The sequence below is a fragment of the Plectropomus leopardus genome, chromosome 16, assembly GCF_026936395.1.
Source record: "Plectropomus leopardus strain MGB_pleo_1.0 chromosome 16, ASM2693639v1, whole genome shotgun sequence".
In the NCBI taxonomy this organism is placed as follows: Eukaryota; Metazoa; Chordata; class Actinopteri; order Perciformes; family Serranidae; genus Plectropomus; species Plectropomus leopardus.
Window position 1 is genome coordinate 1,388,227 of NC_142191.1, and position 11,774 is coordinate 1,400,000.

General features: G+C 38.8%; 1 protein-coding gene across 2 annotated transcripts in view; it reads right to left on the reverse strand.

Annotated features, from left to right (window-relative positions):
• Positions 1–896: 896 nt before the first annotated feature.
• pex7 (peroxisomal biogenesis factor 7) overlaps positions 897–11,774 on the reverse strand; it is a 54,756-nt gene continuing 43,878 nt past the window's right edge. For both annotated transcript variants that reach the window (XM_088089410.1, XM_088089411.1), the window contains exon 11: positions 897–1,565. In XM_088089410.1, coding sequence (XP_087945536.1) covers positions 1,482–1,565 — 84 coding nt within the window. In that variant the 3' untranslated portion in view covers positions 897–1,481. The remainder of the gene's footprint in view (positions 1,566–11,774) is intronic.

Below are 11,774 nucleotides of genomic sequence, written 5' to 3' on the forward strand. Positions count from 1 at the left end.
CGTCATCGTCGTCATCGTCATCACCATCGTCATCGTCGTCATCAAATAACAGAGACACCTACAGCTCATCATGTTTGGGTCATTTTGAGGCTGCAGGGCAGTTTTACTCATCTCAACCTTTTTCTTATTCACAAAAAAGAACAGTTTTTGTACCTTTAAAAGGTGCCAGAGTATAAAACTGCATCAAAATAGAGCTTGTTTTAAAAAAAAAGTTTAGCATTTCCCCAATGTCCTAAAATCATCGAATTGTCCTGAAAACCTAGAAACATCTTAAAATCATAGAAATGTAAAGTCCTAGAAACATCCTCAAACCCGGATATGTCCTACAATCCTGGAAACGTCCCAAAATCATAGAAGTATCATGAATTACTAGAAACATCTATAATCTTACAAATTTCCTGAAATCCCAGAAACATCCCAAATTTTAGAAAATGTTCTGAAATCCTAGAAACACCCTAAAACCAAGATATGCCCCAAATTTCCTAAAATCCATGAAACATACTAAAATCCTAGAAAAGTCTTGAAATGTTAGAAATAGAAACAAAAAATCCTAGACAATGTCCTAAAATCCTATAAATGTCCTGAATATTAGAAATGTTTTAGAATACTCGAAACATCCTAAAATCAAGATATGTCCTAAATTCCCCCAACATCCAAAAAACACCCTAAAATCTCAGAAATGTCTTGAAACCTTAGAAACATCCTAAAATCCAAGAAACATGTACGGAGCCGCTGTGATTGGCCCCTGGCCTCCTGTCATTTTGCAGGAGTGCCCCTCAGCTGAGAGCCCCTGCTGTATTTTGTATCGTCGATTTAATGATGGAATATCGAGCTTTAGACTCGGAGCTGGACGAGGCAGTCGGAGCGATTCTCTTGATGATATCAGCATCTTCATGTGATATTTACATTTTTATTGTAGGCACATACAGAAAATCATCGACACCATATCTACACTGATGACATTTCAGGGGTTCAATTAGTCACAATTGACTTTTTTCCCTCTCCAGTTAACGGAAATATCAGAGAGATAAAGACGGAGCGGATAATAACACGGATATTATGGATCACACTCGCTGATTTACATGATTCATTCACAGAAACATCAACGCTACGTGTTCATCCAGCCTCAGATACATTTTGAATCTTTGCAGCCTGCAAATTATATGAAGGTGCATCTTGGTGGGACTAAACACGTGTGTGTGTGTGTGTGTGTGTGTGTGTGTGTGTGTGTGTGTGTGTGTATTTATGACATTGTGGGGACTCTATTTGGGGACTTCCAGAGGCTAAAGCTGCATGCTGTCTATAATCACACACTGGAGAGGCATGATAACTGTTTGTTTCCGTGTAAAAAAGCAAAGCCGCTGTGAGAAATAACTTCATCTTCAGAAGAACATTTAGGGGAAAGGTAATCCTCCAGACGACTCATGACACTCAACAGCAAGTCCTCAGTGTTGTAGTACCTGTGAGTGTGTGTGTGTGTTTTACGGTGCTGTACTGTGTGTTTCAGCGGACAGACAGGCGGGTGTGTAGATCTTCACCGTCTCATCCCAGGAACAGTCCACCACCTGCAACACAACACAGCACACACAGTCAGAGACGAGCCGCGGCGAAATCACACTGCAGGTAACCATAGCAGCAGCACCAGAGCTTCAGGTGGGGACAATCTGTCCATTAAAGCAGAGGTCTCAGAGACGGCTGACCGGCCGCTGGGCTCTACTCTGAAGACGAGGATCTGTCTTCCTCCCTCCTTTTTCCCTGTATTTCTCTCTTTTTTCAGGAGTGGCCACAAAATCAAAGAACAAACTGTGTCTGTGATTCGCTCCATGGTGACAGACATCCCATAGTTAGAGTAATTCGTCCTCGTGCTTTCATCATTCACCACTAATGTGAGCCTCCTGCCTGCAGGCAGAAACATGCAGATTGACTGTGACCTTTAATCATGTTTGTCTTGTGGAAAACACGAAGAATAAAACCGTTGGGATTCATTTTAGTAAGACTGTATTCATTAGGGCAATAAAGTCACTTAACCCTCTGACATCTGAGCTGATATCAGTTTTTGTGCTTCTTTTCATAAACTCTTTGAAACCTGAGCACAATGGTTTGATTTCTAATTTCCTAATGTCCTATAATCCTATAAACGTCCAAAAATCATAGAAATTTCTAAAATTCTAGAAAACATCCTGTCATCCTAGAAATATCCTAAAAAATGTCCTTAAATCCTAAAAATGTCCTTAAATCCTAAAAATCTCCTTAAATCCTAAAAATGTCCTTAAATCCTATGGTAATGTCCTGAAATTGTAAAAACGTTCTAAAATCCAACAAATGTCCTAAAATCCTATAAACATCCCAAAATCCTGGAAATGTCCTAAATTCTGATAAATGTATTATAAGCCTTTACTTTGGTCAAAAGTCTAGTTTTGACAACTGAACTAGTTTATTTATCAAATTTCAGAGAGCAGTCGAAAATCACACCGAGATTTTCCCCCAACAGGATTAACCACAGGATGCTAAAGAGCCAAAAAAACACAAAAAAACAGCAGACATCAATCTGTCAGGTCATCCAGTCATAACAATTTCTGTCACATTTCCATTTAGATGAAGAAAGTTTAAATTCATTTTGGCAGCATGTAAACAGTTAAGCAAAGGCTGCAGAGAATCTTCTCTATAAATCTGTACATCATCTGCAAAACAGTGAAGCAGAATATTATGTTTCTGTTGTACGACTCAAACACTTAATGTCGCTGACCGTTTTTATGTCGATCATTTCCAGCAGAGAACATTCAGTCCAGATACTCCTGAAGCTTTTCATTTCTGATGTGTTTTTACCTCTAATTGCTGAACATAATGGCTCCCTACAGCCATTAGTACGCACACAGGAAGACAGCCGTTTGCACGCCTGTTATCAAATCAGAAACCTTTTTTTTTTTTCCAGGTGCAATCTCTGTCTCTGTTTATTACTCCAAACACATAAATTAAATGGCAGAGAGAAAGAGTGAACAAGCATAAAAAGAAAAAAAATATATAAAAAATAAAACTCCAGCCCAGAATCTGTGGTCTGCATAGTGTTTACTACTATTTTTTTAAATACAGATGCAGCTCTTAGCTTGTGTTAATTTTATTGAAAAACTAATAAAAATAATAGATAATCATCAACGACCTTTTGCTTTCCACGGAGCGAGCTGCAGGAGACGGCAGTCTTTTCTCAGGATAAGACTGAAGACATTTGCACACCAGGTCTGGATCTTCTGTCTCAACTTGTTGCACATTTAAATATAAATACGACTTTTAGTTTTTCCATTCTGTGTTTGGCCTCATCATTAAAAACATTCAAATTACAACATCATAACAAGAGAGTAGAACGAGGCAGAACGGGACAGCAAAAAAAGAAATGAAAATCTTTGGACGCAGGATCCTTCTGGAACTGTTCAAAGAGAATCTAACGTTAGCCGAACCAGACATGAACCACCGCTGATAACGTTTACAGCAGAGTTCACAGTTATTCACTCTCTTGTATGTAGGTCCATCTCCTTCATTTATTTGAAGAGCAATCTTGGTTTTTCATAGGGTATGTGAATTTTTTCTGATTTTAATTGTTAATCTATCATTCCTTTTATCTGTGTCCATTTGCATATTGTGATGTATATTTTGCAGCTGCGCTCTGCACGTTTGCTCAAGATAAATTTCCAGCAGGACAATAAAGCTCATCTTATCATAATTATCAATTACCTGGGAGCATAACTTGCAGATTTGTCAGTAATGAAATTGTTAATGCAGGGCTACTGACAAGGCAACACAACCAACAATAGTAAAGCAAAATGAACAAGATTGTTTTGAGATGAAATTTCCTCAGCAGGTAAAATAAATCAGCTGTCTGAAGCTTTTTACTCTTTAAAGCGAGATGTTTTCAGACGAAGCAGCGGAGGAGAAAATACAGCTGCGTCTCCTCCTCCCCCTCCTCACTCTATAATCAAGCGGGACATGGCTATCAGCTGAATAACATGCCTCTGCAGGGACGTGGCTATCATCTGAATGACACACCGCCTCTCTGTCATCTGTCCTGGCTGCAGAAGACACGACTCGGCTGACGAGTCAGTCCTCTGCTCGTAGCTTTCAAAGGAAGACGCTGGTTCCACTTCACTCTCTCCGTGAAGAATATAAAGCTGCTTTAATATTCATGGAATTATAAATATTGTTTTATATGGTCACAGGAGTTAGGACTCGCTCTGTGCTCTGTTAAACAGTGAAACATAAAGGGAGGCTGCAGCCTGCTGGTTGGAGAAGTGACATAAATCCACGATGGCTGCTTTGAATCCGAACTGAGAGAAATCTTGGACCTCACTTTCATTCGGCTGCAGTTTTTACTTTCTGTTCTCAGCTGCAGTTTTGGGTGTGCAGGTCCTAAAGCCTGGCAGGCAGCACAGCCAATCAGAAAACAGCTCAGTCACAGGAAATGTATTAACATGTCAGCAGAGGTTGTGCTATAATTAATTATAATCCATCTTTGTGACAGACAGGGGCTGTTAAAAATCTGCCAAAGTTTATTTTACCTGTCACATTCGTTTCCTGGTGGTATGCGGATGGACCTGTTTGCTGTTGCATTTTCTATGTGTGAATAATGAAAAAGGCTCACAGCCCACATGGTTGTGCACAAAAATGTTGCAAAAATAAGTCACTGAAAGAATAAAAATTGTGTTTTATTCATGCTGGAGCAACATCTGTGTCAGCAAGCCTGTTTCCATTACAGATTTGTGCAAAACTTGAGTGATATTTTCGAAATATCGATAAAACACAGTTGGGGGATGACTGCGTTTCCATTGTTTCTGCATTAGAATGAACATTCTGCATCACATGAGGCTTAAACTCACAACCTCAGGGGGCGTGACATCAGCTGTCTGTGCATGGTAAGGCAGATTTCAAACTGCTGCCAAAAATTCACTTATCAAGACGTGTTATGGAGCTATAATGGAAAGGCGAGCCCCTCATACGTGTGAGCGACCACGTATGAGGGATTTCTGGGAGCTGATAGTCCACGATTTCACAGAGGAATTGTGGATTCAAATCTTCCTGATGATCTGCTTAACTACTGAAGAGTTATGTGATGCAACAACAGCTCTTGTAGCTCCTGCTGCATCATGAGGGAGCCAGTTCCTACTGACAAGCTCATAGTCATAGCATCATGTGACCTAGAAAAGACTAAAAAGTGTTTCCATTGCAGTTTTGCAAAATATGCCTTTTTCTAATCGCCCAAAAAACCACCTCATATGAGTGTTGTTTTTGCAATAAGTGGGAGTTTTTTCAAAATTGATGCATTTCTTTTAGGCATATTTTCTATTCACAACTTTTCCTGATGTGATATCTTTCAAAAACATGAGAAAAAAAAGCATTTAGGAGCTTGGTGAGAAATGTTCCAAAAATTCAAAATAATTGTTGAGTTAGGATTTTTTTTTCCTCATAATTTTTTAAATGTCTAGAGTATGTGTAGATATTTGGAATTTTTATGATAACAGATTTAAAATAATGTTAATTATTTAGTAATTTCTTTGTTAATTTTTGGTTCTTTTCTTGTTGAATTGCTCGTTTTAATGTTACAGCTAATTTTCTCAGTATCAAAGGATTAATTGCAGCCTTTTGTGGTATTCTACATTATTTGAGAGATGGGATTTCAAAACAAAAACACTAAAATGCATCTGTTTAATGTTTTGCTGCTAACCCGAACAGATGACGACTCCTTGTCACTGCTGAAGTGTCACGAAGCGCAATGCATCGTCGCCATGGTAATGTAAGAGTGATAAAAAGTGTATTGTGCTGTTTGACCGCTGTGTGTCTTTCCCTGGAGAATACATAACTGCCGCTAGCTTATTAGTGTTTTAATTATTGTTTCCTCATTCATCTTTTTCTAATTATTAGAATTAAAAAAAAGACGTTTAAGAAGATATGAAATATTAGTCAGACTTTGAACTTGCTTTTATATATTCGCTTTAGTCTTGTGTTTTTGTATTCCTCCTCCTTTCTGCCGCTCCTCCTCCTCCTCCTCTCATTACACATCTCGTCACTCCTCTCTCTCCGTTTCTTTGTGCTTTGCTGCAGTCTTGGCCCGTGTGGGTGCCTTTCCATTACGGCCGGCTGTTAAAGTTAATTAAAGAAGGGCATTCCTCTCCTCAATGGCTGACTCACCGCACCAATACTTTGCTTACTCATGCTCTGAACGGCCGTTCAGCTCGTTGACTCGCCAAGAAGAAACGAGCAGAAGTGAAGCCTGTCGGTTCAGAGGGAGGACGAATGTGTACAGACCAAACATACGATGCAAAACATGGCCAACCAAACGCTATCCAGAGCCAACAATCGGATTTTATGCCAGTTAAAGAGACCTAATAAACCAGATTAGATAAATGTGTCAGATTAGAAAACACACATTTAACCTGCTTAACCCTTTGAAACAAGAGCACATTGGTCTTTGGATTGGGTCTCTTTGAGTCAACTTTATATCTTTTTGAGTTAATTTTGTGCCTTATTGTGGTAATTTTGTGTTTCTTTGAGTCAATTTTGTCTCTTATTGAGGTAATTTTATGTCTTTTTAGGTCAGTTAATTTTGTGTCTCTTTAGATGAATATGCCTTATTTGGGTAATTTTGTGTCTCTTTAGATGAATATGCCTTATTTGGGTAATTTTGTGTCTCTTTGTGGTAATTTTAGAAGAAAATTATCTAAAAATTTGCAAAAAAGAAGTTAAAACACAAAAACAAACAAGCAAATGTCATAACAATGTTAGAAATGTATTTTATGTTTTATATATTTTATCATTTTTTTTCTAGAACATAATTGTAAACATAAAAGTATCATAATTAAATAAATATGGTGTGTTGGATATTATTCAATTGTTTTTCGATAATTTTCTAATTTTCCACAATTTTGCTCAGTTTCAAAGGGTCAAAAGCTTGTGAAAGGCATCTGAACGCAGCACAAAAAATGATGTCAGGTTTCAGACGGTTACTTGGAAAGATGTTTGTTCACGAGCGGGCAGAACAAAAATAGTCATCTGTGAACCAGCTAAGAGCCGCAATCTAAGACCCTCACGGATCAGGGGGGTTGTCTCCTCCGTTCACCTCAGCGGGAACCTCATGGTGGCTTTGCTGTCCAGCCGGCTGCATAAAAGCAGCAGCAGAAGTAGAGGGGGGTACGTTCGCCAGCCACATGAACGAGAACAGAGTCTTCTGTTTTCTGATGCTGCAGTTTGACCTTTTCAAACTTGCAGCTTGCCGCTTTGTGACTCTGGCGAAAGTCCTCTGGGATCAGTAGCAGCTGCTGAGTCTTGGACGAGTGTCACAAAAAACATTTTTCTGGCCCGAGGGAGGGCGATGTCCTCTGGTTGGTTGGACCACCACCAGAGTGAAATCTATCAACAAGTGTTGAACAGGTTCCCATTAAGTTCAGGGTGAGTTAAGTCCACTCCTTCTTCTGGCTGTGAAAAATTATCCCAAAAAATGATGAAATCATTCGCTACTCAAAATATAGAGACAGCAAGTTAGAAAGTATTGACTGACCATCATATTGTTGTTTTGGGTCCTTTCATGGGATTTGTTGACAATAAGAAATATATAAAAGTGCGTTTATGCTACTGTATTAGTACCACAAATACAAAAACGTACTATACTGCAACTGTAGTAATACTGTACTATGATGACGGCACCGCATGTAGTGGCAGCAACCTGTAGCCCCTTAAATCCTTGCTACTTTTTTTTCTATATTTTCCAATTTTTAAACTCCACGGCCCCTTCTGCTGAAGCACGACTTTTCTACGATAGAGAAGCACTGATCAAAATCAGGAAAAGTTGTGTGGGGTTTGGACCGAATGCAGGAGACCACAAGAGGATCCCCACCAACGGCATACGGTCACGACACACAGTCAGACCAGAGGGGAGAAACAAAACCGAAAGCGCGGAAGAGAGGGAGATGAGATGTAATTGAGGCTCATTCAGCAACGAATCAGAGACTGCTCTGCACACATCTTCACAGAGACACGGTTAACCCCTAACATCCCGGATCAAGTTGTTGCACTGGATGGGTGGACCTTGTTCAGAGCCGACAGGACACAAGACTCTGATGCAATAATGCACTGCAGGAATTGTATGATCAGCAGCAACAAAATACCAGATGTAATTTTTTATAGTAGCTGCTGATTTTAATCAACTTATCCTTCAACTCCAAAGATGTAGCAGGATCAAGGACAAACTTTAATTTCATTTCTTACACTATGTTTAAAAAAATACTAATAAATCTACCTTCTACCTTCTTCTTCTACCTTCAGCTAGTACCACAAATCGGCATACCAGTACACATGTAACTGTGGCAGCTACAAGAAAAAATACATTTATAAAATGACCAACCTAAGGAGCGGTGAATGGTTGTCATCCTGCATTCCTGAATGATCTATCACCTCATTCTACCTCTCTCTCTCACACACACACAAACCCTGCAACAAAGCAAAGGAAATGCCTGATTTGTGTGTAAGTGTGTGTCTGTGTGTGTTTGTGTGTGTGTGTGCATGTGTGTGTGTGTGGTTTGGCCGGTAGTGCCGTGAGGACGGTGATCCATCAGACACACGTGGCCGTGCCTGGATGAGACCAGAGACCACACCGGCGGGAGAAAAACAAAAGAGTAAGTGATCAGGGCAAGAAGTGGTTAGAAGAAGAGGAGAGGAGATTAGAGCGAGTCGGCGCCGATATCAGACGAGGAAATTACAACACGAGAGCAGACAACAGTCTTCAGGGCAGAGCAAGAATCCGAGGAAAGAAAAAAGTAGAGATGGTGAGAGTGGAGACAAAAAAGAAAGACAAAACATGCAGAAGAAGAAGAAGCAGGTGGCCATGTTTACAGAAATGATGTTTGAGTTCTTTCAACAAAATGCTGAAGCAACATTTCCCAAAAAGTCTTTAACTGCATCTCAGCTTAATGAGGCTTTAATGTTCACCACAGCTGCAGTCATTTACAAATATTTTGTAATATTTTCAATTTTAAACCCTCCGAATCTAAAACTGCGGACGGCCCTCCACATCCGTGGCTGTGTTTGAGGAAGTTTGGATGATTAAAGAGGACTACGTATGATGAAATGTGTGTGCACATTTCATCACTGATACGGTTTCTGTTCTGTGTGCGTAACGGCTCGTTGGCTGGAAAACCGGCCGCTCAGCTACCAAGTCTTATAAAATAATTTCGTAAGGCTTCTGGGAACCCAAACAACCAAAAACTTTCTTAATACGTAATTTAGGCTCTTACATGCATATTAAAAAGCAAAAAAAATGACCAGATATTAGCCTCAAACCAAATTTGAAATATTGTTATATTTAGTTTTTATTTTATTATTTTCCGGAGGCTGGGTTGATTTGGGCGTATTTATCCCAATCCACATCACCTAATATGGATAAAGACAATCAAAAAATCAAATTCAGATGTCAGTTAATAATTAATTTAACAAACTGAAATCTATCAACGCTCCTTTCAATGATGTAACCAGACGTGGTGATGTCATAATGTAACGTTAAATATGCAGCACGCACTGTTTGTGTTTGTTAGCAGACTTTAACCAACATTACAGACGGACACCTGTGAGTGTGCAGCAAATGGCCAATAAAGTAATGAGAACGAATTATGAATACGGCACTAGTGTTAGTGCGTTCACAGTTTTGATAACATCTCAGCTCGTGTTGCGTGTGCTACGTTATGCGTACTGTATGCTAATGTTATATCAATAAACTAAAAAAACTAAAGTCTGCAAGTGTACAACGTCAGGCAGCCGGAGCACAGAGAGCTGCGTCCACTGGAGCTGTGAAATGGTTTAGATGGTTGAACTGATTCACACCTGGCTGACTGCTGAAGCTTCTCCGTCCATTTTAAGTGACGTCACTGTGGTCTCACAGCTCAGAAATTAACTTACTGCTAAAAATAATGAACAAAGCTGTGAAAATTCTTGTTTTTTATATTTATTTTCTTGTTGTTTTTGTTTTTTTTCTTCATTTATTCTTTTTTTTTCATTTTATTTATCTTCATGTTTTTAATTGTTTCATTTTTTTTTATTCATTCTGTTTTTTTAAATTATTTTATTTAGTAGATTATTCAGTATTTTGTTTCTCTTTTGTTTGCTGCTGGACCTCACCTGAATGTACTGAATGACAATAAATGAACCATGAACCTTAAAATAAGAACAAAGTTGTAATCAACGTAAATTAAGAACAGAAATACGCTGTTGTTGGTGTAAACACATACGCTGATGATACTTTGGTTTATTTCAGGAAAATGTTTCAGCCCAAACTGAATCTGTGTAATAAGCCGAGCAGCTAATTCAATAGGTTTTAATAGAAGAAACTGTTTGACGCTTTCTGTTTGTTAAGTAATCTGAGTTAAAATTGCAAAATTATATCCAAAAGTAGAAAAATTACATTAGACTTTTTGTTTTTTTTTAATTTTGCTTTTGGCATTGCTAAGGTTGTTAATGCTGTTCTCATCAATCAATTGACTGAATGAAATGGCTCTAAAAATGTTGGAAACGTGACCTCGTGACCTCAGAGGATTTTATTTATGGATCTGTCCTTGTGAAACGTATTTGTTCTCACAGGCTGAACCGATTTGGTCCGTTAAACCTGACAAATGTCCGCCGGCTGGAAAACTGTTGCTAAACATTTTCAGTTAAGGGAAGAAGACAACGCACATCTGTCTCTGCTGTGGTCAGTGGACAGTTTCTCCTACACACCTGTCCACGAGAGACAGAAGGTGCGCTGGAGCTTTCAGTCAAGATTTGTCTTTATGAGGATGAAAAGACGCAGACGGAGACGTGGCAGCTCCGGTCAGTGGACGCCACAGAGAACAAAGAGCTGACTCAGCCAATTACAATGACGAGGAAGGAACGGTAGATCACAGCTGTCAATGTCACACACACACACACACACACACACACACACACACACACACACACACACACACACACACATACGAACTGAAGAGTAACTGCACCGTGACTTTTAGAGACCAGATGTGGTCATTAATATTTTAAATCTGTGGTCATGTGTTTGCTCGTGTGTGCTGAACTGACAAAATCTTGCAACAGAGAACAACAGCGCAAAAGTGGTTAAAGTGTAAAAAAAAGTAGAATAAAATAAAAATAAAAACTAAATCAATAGACAAACAAATAGGCCTGTCACGCTAACTTCCTCTTCTCGGATGATATATTGTCTTAGAAATAATGACATTAAATAATATTATTGTCATTTCGAGACTATTTTATACCACTGAAATAATGATACTATATTCACATAAAAATTTGAGCACTTTTGTCAAATTTTTCTTTTGGTTAAAATGTAAAAAAAAAAAAAATCAATGTATTAATCAACTTAATTTTAGAAAAAAAATATTCTTGCTTGATCTACATAATAATCTCATGCAAAAATTGCCTTCATTTTTCTAAAGTAGAGCAGATGCTTTATTTTAATCCAAGTTTCATTGTCTTATTCCAATATCTGCAGAAAATCCTAGAGAAAAATGATGTACACAAAAGCATATAGGCTGTGGAAAAAATAGCCGGAGAGAAATGGAGACCAAGAAAGACAGCGAGGGTGGAGGGGGGACACAAATCAGGACAGAAACACTGAAAATAGAGCAGAGACATGGTGTGTGAGGTCACTGTAAGTGTCCTTAATACTGTCACAGCTGTGTGTGAGTGTGTCTCATTTTACAGCCCGCTTCTCTCTAATGACATGTCTGATAACAACATAACTAACAATACAG